Source organism: Lottia gigantea (genome assembly GCF_000327385.1).
Source record: "Lottia gigantea unplaced genomic scaffold LOTGIsca_92, whole genome shotgun sequence".
Lineage (NCBI taxonomy): Eukaryota > Metazoa > Mollusca > Gastropoda > Lottiidae > Lottia > Lottia gigantea.
In genome coordinates this window covers 139,862-163,038 of record NW_008711014.1, presented here as the reverse complement: position 1 = coordinate 163,038, position 23,177 = coordinate 139,862, and the positions used below count along the sequence as shown (strand labels likewise).

The window sequence follows — 23,177 nt, the reverse complement described above, 5'->3', positions numbered from 1 at the left end:
CTAATCATGCGGCAAATTCTGAACTTTACAGTCACAGTTTGAAAAAAAATCATCGAATTTCTGCAAAAATTGAGATTTTTAAATCAAAATTTTGAGGACTATTTTGCAATAAGGTTTTTCGTCTGTTTTTAAATATCAGGAAGTCAGAACCATTTAGTTTTCAATTAATAAGATAAAATACAGTACTATTGTCAGTTTTTTGAATGTCTATATTTCTTCTCGATCAACTAGGATACAGCTTGAGTACTGTTCTAACTGATCATAGTCTTAATCATTCAGACTGAAATCGTAGATAATTGACCATTTAAAATCTCAATGAGCTTTGTTTATTTTATTGTTATAAATTTCATTTTTGGCCAGTAGAAGTGGAACTCTCCCGGCGTTTACTTGTATCAGATCACCATCAAAACATGACATACTTCTGCTTCAACATTCCCCGATATTTGGAAATTTCTGTTGCACAATCGCAAGCAGATGAACTCGGAACTCAACCCAATTTTCATGTACAACTGCATCATAGTATCCAAAGTGGTTATTCTCCGTAATGTTTGTGACATAGTAATTGCATCATTCGAATGTCACCGAGATCCTTGATTGCGTCACAACAAGTCGGTCAGTGTTATAAGTATACTCGGTTAATGTGATTTTCCAAACATAACAAAACGTGATTCAGATCTCGTACATTAAAGATCACGATTTCGATTTCGAAAAAGGGATGTAAAACTCCATAAAAGAAGCGTTAAAAGGTGCTAGTTAACGATCCCATGACAGTTGAATACGGAAGAAAGAGTAGACTAATGTAGAAATACTTGGAAATACAAATTGGACCGGAAAAATAGGATGTTAAACGTCATTCTGTTTTGAGATTCAGTAAATCTAGTTCGGAGTGATTGTCTATTATTAATGATAATGAAACTTCTGTATTTGAATCAACAGTTGGTCACTTCTATATTTCAGTTGTGAGATCTTTAACGTTCTCAGTCTGTAACATGTGGTCTCGGTTTATTGTGCCTGTTGTCAATTTCAGCCCTACAATCATTGACAGAGTGAATCAGAAAGATATCATGTACACCAATACTAGACAGTGGCTTTTCTATGAATGATTAGTTGAGGAAACCCAACAGGGGCCAAAAAACTGTATAATGTAAAAAAAAAAATGTATAATAAGAAATTTACATTTTGGAGTGAGGGCAGGTCCAGCCTTTTTTTCTGGAACCGGGCCCGCCACTAATTCTTAGGTTTCCCACTGATATATATAGACAACACCAGACGATATAAGGGCTAATCTAACTAACCATTTCACTGTTTATCAATATTGATGATGATTCAATCAGAATGACTCATATATAAACTTCCTAATTCTCTTGAATACCGGTTCACTTCATAACATATACTAATACTTAGTACAAACCATTCACTTCATTACAGATACTAATACTTGGTAGGAACCGTTCAGTTCGACCATTTTCAGGCTCTGAAGTCTATTCAACAGTCCCTATAGTGGCGGTTCTACCACGGAGGGTGGAGGGGCTAGCCGTGGTACCGCCAGAATTCAGGATGGCCAGGCATTGGACCCGACGACTTCCAAATTGTTATTATCAATTTATTATGCAAACAAGCACTTGTGACTCCCAGACAATGTTCACCTAATGGTTCTGAGTATCAGTTCACTTAATTACAATATATTATATTGTTTTATCATTTACATACGCGAACAATTCTGACAATTCTATGACCCTTATTCTGCCCGGTGCAAACAGGTACGTTTCTACGACGTGGGTAGGGTGGGAGTCAGGGAGTACCATCCAGAGGGAGGTGCCATCAGAATACAGAGTGGCCCAGCTTTGGCTCCCAATTTCACTATCGATTTACACAAAGAAAGTGCCCTCGTGGCAATTATGTCACCCCTAGATTTGAAAGATTAACGTTTTCCAATATCGAACTCTAGAATCAAGATTAAATACCACTATTCAGCTTCACTTTCAATGTTTCAATCTGATCATCCGCCTGTAGACCCAGCTGTAAGCGGACACGGACAATCTGGACAAGATCAATGCCAGGATTTCCCAGGATCAACTAGTAGATGAGATCCTGTTGAACGTAAGTTGTAATAAAATTGGTAAAAAAAAAATTATATTAAAATTGTGTAAGATTTGGCTACCAAAATCCGTAAAGGATTAATTATTTTTTTTATTTTTTTTTTTTATCAATAATCGATTTATCCTATTGTTAAATGCGCCGCAAGTTTCTGATGAATGGGAAATGAACTATAAGGAGTTCACGAAGTTTCCGCTTGTGACCAGGTTACTTCTACCATAGCCCGGATATTGCTACTGGTCCATTCGTTCGTCATATCAGGAAACTGCTCGAGTTTATAACTTTCTTATAATTTTAATTCGATTCATTACTAAAGGAACCATAGAACAATTAACATCGACATCAAACAAAAGAAAAACTAGTGATTTTGTGGTATTTTTTGAGATTTTTTTGAGAAACTTAAGAAGGAAATCAAAAGAAACTCATCTAAAATTCAAAGTTAGAGAAACGGAAAGACTTGCACAAAACTTCAAAAGCTGACTGAAACATCAAAGAAGAATATTCAAGAGGAAAAGATCAAAGATAAATCAGAATGCACCGCTATATATATTTAGTGTTGTTTATTTCGTGTATAAATATTGTTGTGTCACGTGATGAGGATTATTATGTAAGTATAAAAGTTTATATTTAATATTTATTTTGTCCTCAACTTTTTCAATTGATATCAGATTACTTAACCAAACCAAACCAGACCTTACCAAACCAGACCTTACCAAACCAGACCTTACCAATCCAGACCTTACCAATCCAGACCTTACCAAACCAGACCTTACCAATCCAACAAAGAATCAATACTTATCATCATAAAGAGTTTTTGAAGATGAAGAGAATCAGTAACTCACGCCACACAACCATGGGCGAATTTCATTCAGACCAGTTCTGAAGATCTGAACTACCAAACCAAAAGTAACATCCTATTGATCTTGATCCTTCTACCACGACTACCAACAGCTGTCACCCCCAACCAACCAAAAGTTTCATTTGTAAAAATTCGTCTTGATTTATACAGAGTTAACGTGTCTTCAAACCTTTATAACATTAGTTCAAAAATATGGATTCGTCGACCAAGAAGATTGATTAAAACAAAATACAGCGTGAAAGTATATCTCAAGACATTGCCTATTTCCCCCCCGGGCCTGTACAGTTGGGAGGATCAAGCTCTCTCTTTTCCAAATCTTTGTTTGAAGTCATTGAATTTTTATTCAGGAGTACATGAAGAAGTTTGGTTTTATGGACAAATTACCAACAGAACTCGGGAAAGAAGAACCAGCTAAAATGGTGGTGGGGAGACAAAGAAATTCAGCTATAATGTAAGTTTTCATTCACTCATTCACTCATTTATTCATTGTCCTAGACATTAGAAGATAGAGATTATCTCATTGTACACGGTAATACGTTGTCCGTCTGTTCATTCATCGTTTTCTTTTGTTTCTCCAGAGCCTTCCAGATGTATTATGGGTTACCATTAACTGGTCGAATAGACCACGCCACCAGAGAACTGATGTCAAAACCTCGATGTGGGGTACCAGACTTACCCAATAAAGTACAGTATCGTAATAAAAGACAGTTATCGCCCTTGCCTTTTACTCATCTTGGCACCAAATGGAACAGTAATCGGGTTACGTGGAAAATCAACAGTTTTACCAGACAGTTGAGTGAACAGGAACAAAGGTAGATAATTACAGTTTTATGATCAGAATGAAGCATTTCACCAATTACCAGTAGCTGGGGGTACTAAAGGATTCAGATTATGGGGAGGGGGTCATTTGTAACCCCATTGTGTTTCTAAGAAATTTATGGCTGCTACACGTTTTCGCCCTAAAATATGTGTCCGATACACACAATGTGACCCTCCACGTGAAGCTTGAACATCTGGTGCTTCTACAGCGATTAGCATTTTGAATCTCAAGTACGAAATTATCCCCCCTCCATCGTTTAGTTTGTCAGCAAACTATTTATAGACCCTAGTTCCAGCAGACTCGCACTGTCACTACCATCTGTATGTCATGTCATATCAGTTTGCTCAGGAAATGATTTATAAATAAAACCGGAACATGCTTACATCCTTGTTATTGGAATTTTCATGTGTAAACTTATTAACGAGAGAGTGTGTCAGCTTTATAAGGCATTGTCCGAAACCTCTGTCTCTATTCTTGCCTCTGTTGGCTATAGTAACTATTACGAGGCTTGAATAGAGGCAGATATTTCGGTCTACACACGGCAGTATTTGGGACTCAATACTTTTTCAATTTAGGTTTTTCCATTAATGTCAATTGCGGCAGCATCCTTCATTTGATTATGTATTTAAAACTGGGAATATAACAGTGGGGTGACAACTTTTGAGGTTAAGATTCAAAATGTGCAACATTTTTGAAAAAAAGAAAGACTTGATACATTCTGACACAGAAATGTATAAAAATCATGTTACATTGTATTGAATTTGTTAAAATTAAGGTGGAAGTACAGTTAGGGGCACAATCCCACCACTAGGATATGATAATTGTTTTAAATATAATGATGACTTAGGAATTTTCAGTTGTCAATTGTGACATAATTCCTAATATTATTCGATAGTTGAGTTGGTGAATTTATTCACTTGTATGTCCGGTGTTAATCATTCAATTGACTAGTACTTAATACACCATGACTCGAGATTTTATTCCATTTCTTTTGTTTTATATATTGATATAAACTCTAATTCTATTGTTTGGGGCGTAGACTGCTGGGGTGTTCACGATTCTAATGATGACGCAACCTGGTCGAACTTTGACTGAAAACTATTTAAAGAACTATCTCTTTAGATCAGTTTTGCTATCGAAATATGAACATTAGTATTTCAAGTACTAAATACACCATGACACGCCATAACGTCTTTTCTTTTGTTTTATAAATTAAGTATGATTCTATTATTATGGTTTATATCAAGGGCGTAAACTGAAAGGTTCGCGTGTCAACCTTGACGCAACCCAGTCGAACACTATTTAAAGAACGACTTCTTCAGTTCTTAGTCAGTTTTGTAAACGAAGAATTTCAAATACACAATGACACGCTATTGTACCTCTTTTCTTTTGTTTTATAAATTATAAAGTCTAATTCTATTGTTATGGTCTATATCAGGGACGTAGATTGCTGGGAAGTTCGCTACTTCTGGACACGTCTTCAGATCAAAGAGATATTGACGTATCACTTATACACGCGCCCAAATAAAAAGAATGTGAACGCAGTATGAATATAAATATTTCAAACGACTTCAGATTAGTACTCTGAAGAGTATTTTCCATCTTCTTTGGTCCAATGGATTCAGAAAGGATTTTTTTTTCAATTTTGCAGGTCGGCGTTTTACAGAGCGTTTAAACTGTGGTCAGATGTGACTCCATTGACTATACAACAAGTTAGTGGTGGTAAGGCAGATATGGAGATATCATTTGAAAGATACGATCATGGTGACAATAGCCCGTTTGATGGAAAAGGTAAATGTTATTTAAATCATTTGACTAGACTAGGGTTCCTCTAAGTTTACACTAAGTTATTACTTATTTCTATTTAATCTAAACATTAGTGCACAATGCTGAAACCCTGTTCCAGTGTATACTGTTGAATAGTAAATTGCTATCTTTCAAACTCCCTAACTCCCTACAGTGAGTGGGATGCCGACAACTCAACTATCCCAAGTATTTCGGTGGTCTTTTCGAAACTTCCTAAAGGAATAATACACCACAATTGATTTCAGAGCTAAAGCTTTCACAAAAAACCCTAAAGATCTAACTTATGCTCATTTTAAGCAAACAATACGCAATTTTCTCGAAGTGTAGACGCAAGAACCGATACCAATTGTCCAAATTCATTAGGGACATAACTTGACTGAAGATCTCACAACGTGAAACTCTGGGTAACAACATGTTTCAGGTTCTATTTTACTATTTCTATATATACTTTCTATTTAGGAACAGCCACTGGTAACACATTGGCCCACGCCTTTCAGCCAGGAACTTCTGATATTTCTGGAGATACCCATTTTGATGATGATGAAGTATGGACGGTCAACAGTGACCAAGGAACAGATCTGTATTATGCCGCAGCTCACGAATTTGGGCATGCTCTAGGGTTAGGACATTCCAACAGAGAAGAGTCTTTAATGTACCCTCTGTATCGAGATGCTTCCAATCTAAAATTATCTATGGATGATATTAGTGGCATACAACAACTTTATGGTAAGTTACCTACATCAACATTTCAAGAACATCATGAAAATGATTGATACTATGTTCTTGGGCTTTGGTGAAAAATACTGAAAATATTCTCTTGGCTGTGGTGTAAAAACGAATTTATTTGATGCAAATATGAACCAAACTGAATTCTTCATAGTCCATGAATCCATACATGACATGAAAACTCATTCCATTTCAATTCTACTCTGCTTATATACTAAATGATTTGTAACATATATATTGTAGGTTCTCAAAGACGACCGTTCAGACCAACAGCTCGCCCTACTCGCTTACCTCGTACATTTAGACCATCCTTTACCATTGGACCAAGACCACGACCACGACCACGACCCAGAACCCGCTTTACCATGGGTCCGAAGTATACTATCAGACCGGCACGGACTACTACTACGGAACTACCGACCACTACATCCAACCCAGAACGATGTTATATCCAGATAGATCAGATTCTTGAAGGTAAGATATAAATTAACAGAGTACAGTCAGTGTCGTTTGTATGAGTCATTGAGTGGAGGTTCCGAGTGGAGGTAGCAGAATTGTTAGGGGGACAAACAGCTTCATGAATAAGAACTCTATGATACGAAATTTGAAACTGGTCTACCCCAGAAACGCTAATTATACAGTTGTCTCTATATTTGTTTTCCCAGTTCATAAACCCTAATTGCATTTCAATTTTCACAATGGAGATTCCACTTTTGGATTGTAACGAGAGAAAACAGTTTAAGTTTTGAATAGTTAAACAGATAGAACTAATTTATTTTAACTGATAAAGGAGAATTCACTCTACTTTACACCATCAATGACTAATATTAATTGTTCAGCTGTACCATTGAAACCGGAAGTGATCACACCACCCTTATTTTGTTCATTTGTTCAAATCTCCAATTAGAAAGTTAATTAGTCGCTTTAAGTTTATCCCATAAAGTTCATTGACATTATTAATTAGTTAGGAAGGGCAGGGAATATAGTTCTAACAAGAGGTAGAGCTGGTGAAATGAGTGGTTTAAGGATATGATGTTGTTTTCATTTCAAAAACAGAACAGAAGAACAAAGGGTATGCCATGGGATTACAAGCGTTGTGTCTTTCAATAGGAATGAGGGATGGGGCAGATAAATAGTTTTATGAAAACAGTGTTTAATAAAGACAGCAATGAGATCAGTGGTTTCTCGGCAGCTTTCGACTACGTGTATTTTGAACGAGCCTGAAGTTCCAGTACAAAATTTTAAACTTTCAGGTTCTGATGGAACATATTTTGTGTTTGCAAATGATGTTGTACACATTGTTAAAGATGACCTCCACCAACCAATGCTAGTAGAGGAAGTGTTTCAATCAGCACCAAGAAAACCAGATTTAGCTTTTACAACTCCTAATAAAGACAAAGTGTATATTGTAAAAGGTATGGTATAAATACAGTCCAATTTTGTTTGGATTATGAGTTCTATAAGTTGTCAGCCCTGAATTCATGCAATCTTTACAGACATACATTATGTTACACTTTTGATTAGAGCAGCTACTATCAGGTTTTACATCCTGTTTGTAAATTCTATATCTAATATCCATTAAACTTTCAAGTTTTATGCAAAGTCTGTTTCTATTGACCTGAAGATTGGTTTTGTTTTCTTGTCCTCAGATTCGTCAGTATGGAGATATTCCACTCAATCAACATTACAACTAGACGAAGGTTACCCGATACAGATTAGAAATGACCGTTTCCCTGAAAAACCCAGATTTGTTCTTTCGTTTATGGATGATTTCGGTCGCGCGAGAAGTTTAATATTTGGGGTAAGTTATACATTAACTTAACTACTTAAATATTATATTGTTTCTCATAGATTCAGGCCGGTAGCCAGACTCGATTGTTCAAAGGGGCAATTAATATATCTAGGGGGGCAATGGTGTATGGTGTTTAGTTGTAGTATTGGAATTAGTCGGTTGTCAGAATCTTTTCAAGGACAATCCACTTTTTCCAACCCCTGTAGCTACGAATCTACAAAGATTATAAGAACGAAAGACAAGACAGTTGGGACAAGAAAATATTTACACGACTGTACACGTTAAAACTTTGCTTGTATTTTTGTTTAAAAGTTGGAAAATCGAAAATTACGTCCTCTACGTATGTCTAATAATAGCTGATAGGAAGATATTTTTAGACGAATACATCACTTTAAAACTATTATCCTCGAATTATCCTTTATCATCAACATGTTTCCGTTAAAAGCGGGATTTAGACAGGAAAACTTATAACGATCTACAATTCAAATTTAATATCAATGACCTTCGAACACGTGTCAATTTACTGCTTCCGGTGTTGATCATCTCGTCTGGATATCCGTCTCAATCAGTGCTAATTGTATACATCCGCCTAAACAGACTCGCACTTGAATTGATTTGGGTCACGATTCAAAATTATGAAACATTACAAAAAGGGTTAGATTCTATTTGCTGGGGATGGACCCCTTGTAATCCCCATCCTAACCAAGTCTACGTATCAATTATCAATTAGCCGACCTTTGCCCTAACAGGATTATCGTCATACATGATGTGTAGTTGATGACTAGACCAATAATTTCATTGTGACAATACCATAAACAGGCCTGCTCGTGTGCATTTTCTGATTCGAACCCGGATGTGCACAAATTTTTAGACACGAATACATGATGTGACGATCGACTATTGATGAAAAAACATAATGACGAATTAAATAGTAAAACTGTGGGGTTATTACTTTCAAGCAATAAGAATATATGTTGAAATATGGGTTAAAGGTCGTCAGCGTCTATATCAGTGGCTCATCTACCATAGGGATTGGTTGAACACAGTCCACAGTATTCCCACCCCCAGCAAAGTACCAAATGTATCAAAATATAGAATAATAATCAACTAATCAACCAGCAATTTATAGTGAAATAACAACTACAGACTGAAAATACTAGATTCTTCCATTCGAGGGGGTCTCAGAATGCAGGAAGGCAAATGATAAAAGATGTTTTCTGTGGGAGGGGCCCAACTTATCTAGTTGAGCCACTGATCTATTCCACTCCATAATGACGTTTAACCCACTTAAGATCAACTTTGTCTATTTGACTGCGATTGACCAGTTTTCATTACGAAGTCTAATTTGTTTTTCAGTCAACGAAATGGTGGGAATATGATTTTGATGATGTTAGATATATGTCTATATTTTCCTATGATATCGAGTATAATTTCTATAACATGCCCCGAGATATAAGATATGTTATACAGAAGAGTGATAACAACATGTTTTATTTGATAACAGATCACAGGTAGGCCATGTTATATATTTCTCATGTATATATTCATTTATATATTTGTAAGGAGCTGAAACTGACAAATAAATCTAATAACGATTCGGTCTCCAATTTGCTATGAATATCTCTTCAATATAATATAAGAGAATGTTGAATGGTAGGCAAACTCACTCATATCGCAACCGACGTTCCTTACATAACTAAATTCTATTGATCTTAAATTCATTAGAGTCTTTGGCCTTGGCCAGTAAGTTGAAGATTGGCCCCGGAGACAATCCTGCCCACTAGCAGAGTAATTTACCCATTGATGTGTCATACATATACCAAGTAAACAATATTAGATTCTCTCCGATATGGTATACGATTTAGACAATGAGGTATATTTTGTTGTAGATATGATATATTAAACACCAATAGAAGAAGTATTATAGAGAACGAGGGAGATGAAGGATTACCGGATGTTTTAAATAATGTTTGTAACATCATACAGAGAAATACTGCCAGGTAGGCATACATCAATTCTATGCCCATTATACTTTGTGCTCAATGGTGGAGCCAAATGTAAAAATGGCTCCGCCACTGTTTGTGCTCTTATATTATGACCTCTTTGTCGAGCTGACGGTGGGACATGCAATGAGGTTAGGGTTAGACCCTTTTCCATGTCCATGTGTTCACTATGTGTCAAGTAAAGTACCTAGCTCATCGGGTGTGACAGGCCATGTATTATAAGTTAGACAGCAAAACATTATTTCATATTCATCTCAAAGCATCTATATCTATAAATAAAATGAAATCAAATCACTTAGACGTCGTTATTCTTTTATTTCAGTATTGGGAGAATAGATTTGAAATCTTTAACAGTTTGGTTGCTGGTGTGTTTGTGGATGTTTGGGAGGTTTTATTGATCTCTAAAACTCGAAACTCTTACAGAGGCTACAAGAGATGGTTTGGAATTATCCTCAGGAAAAAATCATATTATTTACCAATACAGTCAGCCAATATTGCTCATGCTGACAAAATACTTCAAATATATTTTGTGTTTCTCTCGTTGCTTCATTCCGATTTCTCGTCAGATGTCTGTGATTCCTGTAATTGTAGAAATGTGCTTATTGCATAAGTTGCTTATAATATCCTTGTGATAGCTACGTCATAAAGCTTACCTTTAATGTAAATGCAGGAACCACAGACGTCTGACTGGAAATTGGAATGGTTTAAATTGATGCTGTCAATAGTTGCAAAACCTCTTTATAATCCCTTAAACAATTTTTATCCGTCTTTCAAGATATTTTTTGCTCAACTGCAAAATTGCTCATTCATTTGAGAGGTATGGCACAACATTATTACTTTTTCAGAACACCTTATACTTCTCTGTGATAGGACTTTTCAATATTTTCGAGAGTTTGAATGGCTAATGATATATAAGGCAGGGCATTAATAAAGTACTCAAAAAAAAGGATTAACTCTACTGCAACAATATTTGTATGACTTATAACCATGTATCTTCACACTTAGATGCTATTACGAATCTGCCTTATACCTTGACTGCAATGGTCATCTTTCAGGTATGACAAAAGTTTTTAAATGAATCGATTTGATTGGATTGTAAGCATGCAAATACAGCCAATCAGAGGCCGCGGCAGAATAAAAGTGCGAAGTTGTAATAGCTATACATTGTGAGGATGATAATCATGCTGAATAACGAAATATTACTATGTTCTAATGATATTGGATATAAATTAGTTTAATGAACGTGTGTGACTATTATAATGTAAAGGAGGTTGTGAGTGTGTGAATGAAACTTATTGAATGGTGTTTATAGTTATTTATTAAATTATTTTTCATATTATTTTTGTATTTTAAATGAATAAACGGTTTGAATATTTAAATTTGATTTTGTTCGCTTGTTACACAGTGAAAACTCCAGGAAACAGAATGGAGCTTTCTAAACTTAGTATTAATTCACCCCGGTTCATTAACCGATACTGTTTTAATTGAGCAATGTTCTATTAGATCTAATCTTCTCCGAACAATTAAATGTAGCCTTTATCATTTAAAATGGAGTTATGCCCCCTTTAGTAATCGTTTGAATCAAAAGTCAAATATTCGTAATGCATTCAGCCATTATAAATGTCAATAAAGACTGTTACCTCAATGTACTGAAACCGTTTTGTTACTCCCTTTTCTAAATGTTGATTGACTGATTTGGTTAGAAATATGTGTGGTAATTTCAAGACTTATCTCATCCTGTCGATACGTGTTCTTGATGAAAATTCTCACCAAGTCAGTTTTGAACGTGAAGGGTAATTTCTAATAATGGACTTTAACAATCCAATCGGATCAAGTTCGATTAAGGTTTGCATAATTCCTTAAAAAATACGTTCAAGCTGGGAATTTCTCTTTATATTTCTATTAATATCTTTTCTAAGTATGGTAGAGTCTCACGAAGGGACGTATCGTCTTTTTAACTTTCTAATGCGGATAATTCTGGACACATGTGGATTTGACGGCTCAAATTTTGACGTTGAGCTTTGAATAGTTTTCCTGGTTAGCGTAAATAAAAAGAATACCCCTTTTCTTAGACTAAGATACGCTTGGTCAAAAAAATGAGGAACCTGTCCCTGTAAACTGAGCCCTGATGGCGAGCAGATAATAACGAGGATGTATTTTTCTCGCAGATCTGCGCCAGGTGAATAGTCTTGTATTTGTAGGTTAACTCCATTGTTAAACTGAAATAGAAAAAAGTCAACAGTCAGTGATGATTTTTTTGTCATCTATTTTGTAAAGGGTGACAGTCACTCGTCTCGAATAGAAGCTATAAGAATCAGTATAAGGTTTCAATGCTAATTGACTATCAACTTGAAGATGTCAAAATAGTCTGTGATATTACATTACTTGTCATTGAGGTTTTATAGAGAAACACCAGAAAATCTTACACAAAAGATTTAAATAATGACTTGAATTATCAGTTTAAATAGGTTTTTATTATCACAAAGTAATCGTTTACAAGTCAACAAAAGACTGCAATCTGAATTGAAACCCCAAAAGTGATGCGATAAATTGCTGGTGTGTCGCAATCTGAGATTTGGCTGTGATACATTATGCTATTAAATACAAACTGAGTTCTTACGAAATCTTGGAAGAACATGCTCACTTTGTGGGGGCACCTGACACCATTAATCAACTGGGTTTGTCAACAGTCCAGATAGCCAATATTTGTTATTTGACTCATTTACTGTGAGCGTGCATGCTCTGTTGCGCTAGTGATAAATTGAGCCGTACTTGTTAGAATGTAAAGCACGAAACAGAATATATAGATTTACAGTTTAATCAGATTGTCTACTGGAAGCATAATCAAGAAATTGTGAATTGAGATCCGGACGCTTATAATCATATTGTATTAGACTGTTTACACTTCAGAATATCAATAAGGTTCTTTTTATGACGTTCATACACTAGCTCTTTTATGTTCATGTATTCTGTCTCGGTCAATTACGATGACTCAAACTCCATCATCTTATAAAGCTAATAGGCCAAATCCAGTGACCTTGCAATGGATTATTAGGTGAAGGGGGGGGGGGGGGGCAAATAGGGGCAAGGGGTCTGTTAAGATGAGCTCACAGGCAATTACCCTGTGTTAAATGATACGAAATTCCTACCTGGAACTGAATACGGCATACCAGATTTGTGTACATGGTTTGTCTATCTGCGACAAATGCAACCGTACTTGATTTAGATTTCGGACTGTGGATTGTGGACAGGCGCAGTACAATTGCAAAACGGAATAAACTATACAGATTTGCTTTTTAATCCGATTGTACATCGAGTGCAAGATATAACATTGTGATTTGAGGTCCGGACGTTCATAATTGCATCATATAAAACTGTTTACACTTCAGAATATTAATAAGGCTTCAAACCACACTCCAATTAACAACAGTAATAATTGGCAGAGTTGAAGGACATAATTTTATTATTGAATTAACTATCGGGACAGACCAGATAATAGTTGATACATATAATATATTTTATACCGCATGAAGTACGTTGTTCAGTATATAAGTCATCTTTCCTCATAATTCCAACGCGATATCAGCATCCACTGGAAGCGAACGTTAACTTGTCATCTACATACCTACCATAATTCCAATGTTATTATACCAAACGTACGATATTAATCATATCTAGCTTGATTTGAACAATATTGTATCGTTGCTAAAGGAATATGCATAATTTCCTACTCCTGGAAAGTTCAATGAGGTTTGGTTTGGTGGTAAATAGGAACCTAAGTTATTATCCTTGTATAGAACTGTCTGTTTCTTTTCTCTCCTTTGTGTTTCAAGGAGCAAGCTTTGGAACGTGAAGAGTGTGCCAGCTTCACAGAAAAACAGGAATTATGATAAATTTATATTATGAACTCAATTTCGGTTTCTTATATATATATTCTTTATAATTCACAACCCAATTCAAAAATTTGATCTGACAGAAAAGAAGGTGACCTGGCTTTACAGTTCCCACTTTCAAATATTTAACATTGTGCAAAGTTAAAGATTTGCCTGTAAGTCCCACTTCACAATTCTATAGTTCCTACTCGACCCCTCACCTAATTATCAATAGAAACGTCACTGTTCATTGACCGTTCCAGCATTCAACTGTATTATATATATATGTTCCAGACAGTTCACTGATTAAATATGATATAGACTTGAGATAGGGGAGGTAATTTCAGATTAATTTCATGATGAACTTGAGTGATATTAAAATGTCTAGGACAATCATAAAAGCTAATGTTTTAATACTTTACTAATGATCCAATGTTTTAAATTATAGTTAGGATTAACCAGTCTAGTAAAACCTTAAGCTCTTAATAGTCTGTATAAGTAAAGTTTGTCTACGTTTAACATTAACATAGGGTGGTGCCATGATAAAGGTACGTTTCCATCAAATTGGACATGGGTGTAATTCCTATGACAATACAAGATATTGAAATTCTGTGAGAGACACACTCAACTAATTATATTTGCCAATAAGAGTCGTAGTTCGTATGGACTTTTGCTGCACATGGACGGAAATTATTGCATTTGGAGTCTTGGTTCGTATGCCCCCTTGTTGCACATGGATGTAGGATTAGAGGTAAAGCTGGATTCTAGGCGAATAAAATCCAGAAGCTCAGTATACATGCATGGATAATTACAACTCAGTCGTTAATCAAAGAGCAGAATTTCAAGATTCTATCGGATAAAATGGTCAAAGAATACATGGTTATAAGTTATTCCATGACGCAATCATTGTTAACATTCCACGTTCGGTCAAAGATGCCCTATATTAATAAGACAATAATGAGACATTATATCGACTTTGTGGAAATCTAAGCTGAACTATCAGATCTTAGTAATATCCGCCAGACTGTATGTTTTGGACAGATTCGATTATAATTGAAATACTCGTGTATAATTAAAAGGCTATAGTCTGGTAGTGATCTAAAAGCGATGGAGATAGTCCAAATCGGTTAATGTGGAAGATAACGGACACGTCAATCAAGATTCATATTTCAAAATGAAAATCTACCGATATCGACAGAATCAAAAGAAGCTAACAGAACAGAAAACACACATTTGTAGTTCCTGTCTACGACGAGGATATATTCTGGGACCTACCTACGACGCTTTCAAAGCCAATCAAGGGAGATAACAACTATTTATCATATTCGATCCACAAGTCTTACGCGACATGTTTACAACAGGAACAATGGCTACCACTTATGGCTTATATTTTTTTATACACGACTGTTAAATTTATCCGGAAACCAGATAACAAAATTTGACATTTAGACGACTTTTGCGTTTCCTCGAACAAAGAATTAAAATTCGAAGACATTGTCAAATTCACTGATTAATGTCTCCCATCCTCAAATCAGATGTGTATTTACAATTCAATACCGTAGACTCGGTCAAATAGAAAGAATTCAAGCAACCGGTCCAGGCCATCTTTCGTCGAAGTCAGGGGCTAACACATATGAAATATCCAGTCGTAAGTGGCATTTATTGATGCTAAGTTAGAAATAAACTAAAGAAATAAATATAATAAACACTTACATATAAATAACCTGTAATTTTCAAGAAACGAAATACATGAAATAATAGATAAATCTATAACTTGATGGAGATTGTCATATTTATTTATTCACAAATGTAAAAGTGCCAAGTTTCGTAGACAAATTTATTACTAGCTTTACAGTCTTTTACAGAGAGCAGTAATCACTATATACATTTCTTATATATTGTTATACGACTTTATTACTCAGTTTCATAAATATTGTAATATTATTACATCACTTGCTATCAAAGGAAAGGATCAGCCCCGTCGTTAGGGAGGGGCCCGTGGCGTCCCCAGCAAGTGAGAATTAAGCCCCAGCAAAACCTCCTTCAGTTCATCAGAGATTGATACATTTTCAATGTATTTGTACAAAATGAAAAAGATATAGATTTAGATACGTTTTTGGCACCTTAAATTTGTCACATATGAGTTCTCTGGTCCTTTAATTCTTCAAATTTTCTGAGTACAAAATCTGAGCCCCAGCATCTGGCGACGGGGCTGAAGGGATACCTCGTGGGCACAATCGGTAGGAATATCCCTGGTGTTGTCTCTTCAACACGTCCATATTGCATATTTCTATCGTGTTTAAATTCAGCAGGTAAACATCGTATTAAGAACCAATGAAATCTTCATTTCACGTTATTTTCAAACATGTCGCTTCTTGATATCCTTGGAAAAAAATCGGATAAAAAAGAGGAAAGAAGAACAGCAAATAATTTACATGGAGGATTGTTTGGAAAGATAAAATCCATATTGTGGCTTCTGATCAAAGAGCTTAGTTATCATATTTCGTCTGTAGTAACCAAGCAATCATTATTTACTTGTGATAAAATTGTGATGAAATGGTCAATTTATGTTCAAATTTTCTTTATTATAGGTTTTTTATGTTCATAATGAAAAGTTTGATTTAATTCCGCAGATTCTATTGAATTATTCTATTGTTATGATTTTATCATATAATAATATTTTAGTTATTTGATGGATTTCTTATTTAATTTGTTTTCCTTTGTCAATAACAATTCTATTTCTCTATGTAATATAGTTTATAGTCTTGTTAAATAATATTTCATTCAATAAACCAGTGGAAATCAATACAAAAAAGGCTAATGAGATTCGATTTTGTGTAGATTTTTCTTAGTTTAAGAGAGACTATCGACAACGAAAATAATTTTGAGAACTGAGTAAGTGTGCTTTTATCCATTTATTACAAAATCTACGTAGATTTGAAATCTGGTTTTGGGAAATCAAGTCAATCAGCAGAGTACAAAGTTGAAATTGTTTTAATTTTAGGCAAAATTTTTGGCTTCCTGATGATCAGACAATTCTTCACCGATATTCAATATTGATTTAGCGACGCACTGTTTACCAATTATGCATAAATGTCACGCTTATTATATAAAAGCATGTCGACCAATGTTTCAATACTTTCTATTTCTATAAAATCGTGTTCGCTAATGAATATTATACAAATCCATAATCGATAGTATCAAATTCGTTTTTATATTCACACCAACTATTCTTTACTGTACTACTAATATGACATTCTTGTAATATAATATTATGTTCTTATGAAGTTTTTAATGCATTTCTTCGTTTGCCAATATCAAACGTATATTCAAACGTTTTCCAATATGGCAAGAAATTCTTAAAACTTGGTCGAGTTGTTGCGTTGCACGAAAATTGTAAGGCTCAAGTTTTGCCGAATTTAAACCTTTACTATGTTTAATGATACATTTAGTCTGAGATGTTAAAGATGGGTTTCCTTATTTTTTAGTGTCAAATTAAGCAAACTATTTGATAAATTGGTGTTTCTAATGAATTATCATGTATTCTTAATCATATCATTATGTTCTTATTGCATACAATTAAATATTTTAACCTATCATAAATGTCTGTGTTTGTTCAGTCGTCACTCATTGGAATTCTGCTGGTATTTCTTTTCTAATTTAGCTAATTATGAATTAATTATGGACATGTGAGACAAACTGGTATTTTATAATATTTTCATAATAAGAACACCTCTACTTTCTATTCATATAAGTATTAGCATTTTCATTTTCATAAATCTTTAAGAAAGGTTTTCGTGGGATAAAACACCATCACGATGTACATGGCGATGGTCCAGATGTACCAAACTTAACCGTTCAGCGTTGGTTTCCAAACTTTAATCAAGATCAATATTAATACTTATTGATATACAACTAATTGAAAACTGAGTGAAGTTAAAGATTTTAAAAGCTACATTGTTAACTTGAATAGATTTGACACGGGGCTTCTGGCAAATATTTTGATGATAACAATCATTTAGAAATAAGCTGGTCTGAGAATGCGGGTTTCAAATCTGAAAATGTTAACGATAATACCTTTCACTTTATTTACCACTTTGTAAGAAATGTAAGAATATGCTTTTAGTAATTACATTTTGAAATTTATTTGAGTGACTTTCATGTATTCCCTTTTTTACAAAACATTGAAACTTTTTAATTTAAAATTTAAATGAATATTGAAACCTTTCAGCTATTTGGATTGTATATTTCTTCTTCCAAAACCAAACAAATCTTTTACACTTTGCCAATTTTCATTTAAGAATGACAGTATTTTTACCATGGGGTATTGAATATTGATATTAAGTATTGACATAGTTTAATCATTGAGCACGGTGAAATGTCAAATCTTTGTTGAATGTGTAAATACTACTCCGACTTCTTCACAAATTTTTGTAATGCATCCAGATTATTTGTTTTTCTAGAGGACTTTCTTGATTCTATATGAACATTCCATGTAACCTGCTCTATCGGCAAACATGTCGATATTGACAAATGTGTCGATATTGACAAACATGTCGATATTTTCAAACATGTCGATATCAGCAAACATGTCGATATCAGCAAACATGTCGATAACGACAAATATGAATATGGCGAAGCCATTGATTTCAAATAGAGAAAAAGGCACTGAGATGAATATGTCGATAATATATTAAAATATAATACAGTTAACTGTAGGATTATCAAGCACGGAATTCATGCTATTTTCCATGGTTATCGATTGGTAATTCCGTATTTGGCACCGAAGTACGTACTTCCAGAACACATAGTATTCCCCAAAATACCTTTATAGAAGTAAAAATGTGTATCAAGTTGTATACTTTAAGATATAATGTATTGAAGGAAGTTAACTTCCGATGATTATCTCCTAAGTAAAACCTTTCTACTAATGGCTGTTCTAGTTTTGAACTGTAGTGTACATCTTATGGGGGTAGGAGATAATTATCAACTCTTTTTAACAATTGATTGTAGATAGATTGTAGATAGATTGTAGATTGATTGTAGATAGATTGTAGATAGATTGTACATTGATAGTAGATAGATTGTAGATAGATTGTAGATTGATTGTAGATAGATTGTAGATAGATTGTAGATAGATTGTACATTGATAGTAGATAGATTGTAGATAGATTGTAGATTGATTGTAGATAGATTGTAGATAGATTGTAGATAGATTGTACATTGATAGTAGATAGATTGTAGATAGATTGTACATTAATAGTAGATAGATTGTAGATAGATTATAGATAGATTATAGATAGATTATAGATAGATTATAGATTGATTCTAGATAGATTGTATATAGATTGTAGATTGATTGTAGATAGATTGTAGATAGATTGTAGATAGATTGTAGATAGGTTGTAGATTGATTATAGATAGATTCTAGATTGATTGTAGATTGATTGTAGTTTGGTTGTAGATATTTTGTAGATTGATTTAAGATTGATTGTAGATAGATTGTAGATTTAGGGTAGGGTTATTAAAGGTGCTTCGATCTTAAGAGATTGGTCTTCGATTATTTCTGTTTGTGAACTAAACATCCTCTGAAAGTCCATATAAAGCAGATTCTATATTTATTTGGCATTATCACATTTATCGTAAACAACCTGTTTCCTTATCAAACGGGATGGACAGAATAATAACCTTTGACGTCATATCCTGTTGACAAGTAATGTACCGGAAGTAAGAAGAGCTTGTATTACTAGAAAAGTGTATATGGGGTAGAAATTGGGGGAAAGATAAAGCAGACCTATATGATAACTGGTTGTGTATTAGATTTACTACAGAGAATGAATGAAATATGTAAAAGATCGTTCCCACAACAACACTCTCTTATTATATTAGACATGGCAAACAGATTCTGATATCATGTCTTTCTTATATTAGAAATTCTTACAATTTGCTGGGAAGTTGAAAATACAAAATTGTATAATGTTACTTGTCATCTTATTAACCCTATAACTTACTACGTAATACTAAACTTAATATAATTTGTTGACCATTGTAAACTTAACCCAAGTTCTTTTGTCAACATCGTAGTACATGAATCGGCCATAGTAGGACGTAAAACTCAATTCAATTCATTTGTCCACCGTAAATTTTAGTTTAAATCACATTAACTGATAGTCAATTCCACATCGTATCATAGTCTATCAATAGAATATCCATAGCCAGAAGGTGTCGCTGATACCGGAAGTACAGTCTGGCAATATAACCAAATAAAACTTTCATCAAGGTACGAGACAAGACGATCTGTAGTTAGTTAGACCCATATTACGACCTGATTACGTTCTTCAAATCTAATATTCACCTAGTAGTGCACTTAGAAGTTAATCGTTACATGAGATTATGTTTACTTCAACTTTATATATTTTAGGTCTGTTTAACCAGCTATAAATAAATGGGATCGTGGTTCATTTTGTCAAATAGTTTCGTATGATTGGTTGTTCAAACCATTCAAAACGACCTTTATCATACAAGAGGTGTTGCCATATAACTACCATGATAATCATGATTGTCGTGTGCGTGTTTATATTTACAGACCAAAGCGTATGTAGAAAGGTGTTGATTGGCAGGTTTGATTAACATTTTTTGTTTTGTTAAAAATTCAAATATTACCTTTCTAAAATCAGGTAATTAAAGCTTTTGTAACACGAAACAAACAGAAAAAAGGGCTGAAATCTTTATAGAGATTTTGTTGAAAATTATGTCATTACTGTGTGAGACGACTATCGATTTACTCGTCTAACTATACTAAATTATAGGAAGGGATTTGTTACAATTAACAAAACTGGGACGAAGAAAAGGCATGAATCCATTCAAATTCCAAAGAAAAAGTCATAATTATGTCATTACACTTATATTGACTAATTCAACTAACCTTGGATTAACCCCGAAGCCATCGATAGCCAGTGGCTAGATAAAGTACAGTAGAATGTTTACTGTAGTGAATGTTAAAGGTAAAGGTTTTAGTAATAAATTTCAAAGTAGCCTCTTACTTCGTGTACAAAATCGTGAATTGATATGTAGAAAATCTCTTGCGAGCTTTTGGCATATTGGTTTAGATTCAGACCGGCGTCTCAGATATTTAAGTTAATGAAATTTCTTTGAAATGTTTCGTCAGAAACATCTTTTGATGGAGATTTTGATCTTACACCTCGTAAAACGTAGCACAAACTAATTAAAAGAGTAAGTAATTTAAAGAATGGTGACGAAGGTTTAAGGTGTCTGTGATCGTAAACTATTAAACAGCAGATGCAGTATACAATGTGTATGTTATTGCACATCTTCACAATGTTAAGCTATAACCAACTGTGTCTAATCTTCACAATGTCAAGCTATAACCAACTGTGTCTAATCTTCACAATGTCAAGCTATAACTAACTGTGTCTAATCTTCATAATGTCAAGCTATAACTAACTGTGTCTAATCTTCACAATGTCAAGCTATAACCAACTGTGTCTAATCTTCACAATGTCAAGCTATAACCAACTGTGTCTAATCTTCACAATGTCAAGCTATAACTAACTGTGTCTAATCTTCACAGTGTCAAGCTATTACTAACTGTGTCTAATCTTCACAATGTCAAGCTATAACTAACTGTGTCTAATCTTCACAATGTCAAACTATAACTAACTGTGTCTAATCTTCACAATGTCAAGCTATAACTAACTGTGTCTAATCTTCACAATGTCAAGCTATTACAAATTTCTTCTATGCATTGACTGCAGTAGCCACCTTTCACATTGTGATACACTGTGAAGATGGTGATAGAATGATCGTAACAAGGATTGCTGAGAGCTGTGTCAACATGTTGCCGTTAGATTTAGGTGCAATGATTTGAAAATTACTCGGGGGAAATTTTACTGGCCATTAATTGGAGGGTCATTTTGAATACAGGTATTCGTTTGTACAAGTTTGACTGGTTTATTGTAACCGTCTGAAGTACCTGAAGCCATTAAAATAATTCGTTAACAAATAATGAAATTCTATTACTAATAATTGGTGTCACCATAACCTGACTTCATGCTAACACTTAAATAACTGAACAACTGAGACATACTTTAATTCATTTTGTCTACATTGAACTGACAATTATCAAGCACTAAATCATTTCCATCACGAAAATGTCTCTTTAACGCAATGTCTTGGAAATCCAAATCGTAAACATACAGTTATCGACGAGGACCCCGGAGTAAATAACAAGGAAAAGCATAAAGTCTTTTGGAGTGGCAATAAATCAAGGTTCCATAAGTTTCCTCACAGTGTAAAAATCCCCCCACAGTACATACAAGTAAACATTCCCCACAGTGCATACAAGTAAAAATTCCCCACAGTACATACAAGTAAACATTCCCCACAGTGCATACAAGTACAAATCCCCCCACAATGCATACAAGTAAAGAATCCCCACAGTGCATACAAGTAAAAATTCTCCAAAATTCCCCACAGTACATACAAGTAAAAATTCTCCTCAGTACATACAAGTAAAGAATCCCCACAGTGCATACAATTAAAAATTCCCCACAGTAAATACGAGTGAAAATTCCCCACGGTGCATATAAGTAAAAATTCCAGACAGTACATACAAGTAAATATTCCCCACAGTGCATACAAGTAAAGAATCCCCACAGTGCTTACAAGTAAAAATTTTCCACAGTGAATACAAGTAAAAATTCCCAACAGTACATACAAGTAAAAATTCCAGAGAGTGCATACAAGTAAAAATTCCCAACAGTACATACAAGTAAAAATTCCAGAGAGTGCATACAAGTGAAAATTCCCCAAAGGGCCTACAAGTTAAAATTCCCACAGTACATACAAGTAAATATTTCCCACAGTGCATATAAGTAAATATTCCCCACAGTGCATACAAGTAAAATCCCCCCACAGTGCATGCAAGTAAAATTCCTCACCACAGTGCATACAAGTAAAAATTCCCCACAGTACATACAAGTAAAATTCCCCACAGTATATACAAGTAAATTTCCCCACAGTAAATACAAGTACTCAAAGATCTGTATTGTAAAGTCTTTTTAAAAAATTGAAAAGATCAAAATTCGTTATTGATAAGAACTAAATGAATTAAATGTTGCAAAAGTGGGCTATTGTCGACAACAACATCCAATTTTTGAAAGAAAGTGAATTACTAACAACT

The 23,177-nt window shown here is 34.3% G+C and overlaps 2 protein-coding genes across 2 annotated transcripts; one reads left to right on the top strand and one right to left on the bottom strand.

Moving 5' to 3' along the window:
* Positions 1-3,598: 3,598 nt before the first annotated feature.
* On the top strand, positions 3,599-6,355 carry LOTGIDRAFT_134618 (hypothetical protein; the record flags this gene model as incomplete). The annotated part of the gene is made up of 3 exons (XM_009068626.1): positions 3,599-3,768; positions 5,428-5,567; positions 6,048-6,355. The coding sequence occupies 3 exons, from the start codon at positions 3,599-3,601 to the stop codon at positions 6,353-6,355; spliced, it is 618 nt and encodes a 205-aa protein (XP_009066874.1).
* A 15,924-nt stretch (positions 6,356-22,279) lies between these two features.
* On the bottom strand, positions 22,280-22,971 carry LOTGIDRAFT_134725 (hypothetical protein; the record flags this gene model as incomplete). Its single annotated transcript, XM_009068625.1, has 2 exons — positions 22,280-22,812; positions 22,833-22,971. 2 exons carry the CDS (start codon positions 22,969-22,971, stop codon positions 22,280-22,282), a joined length of 672 nt encoding a protein of 223 aa, XP_009066873.1.
* Between the last annotated feature and the right edge of the window lie 206 nt (positions 22,972-23,177).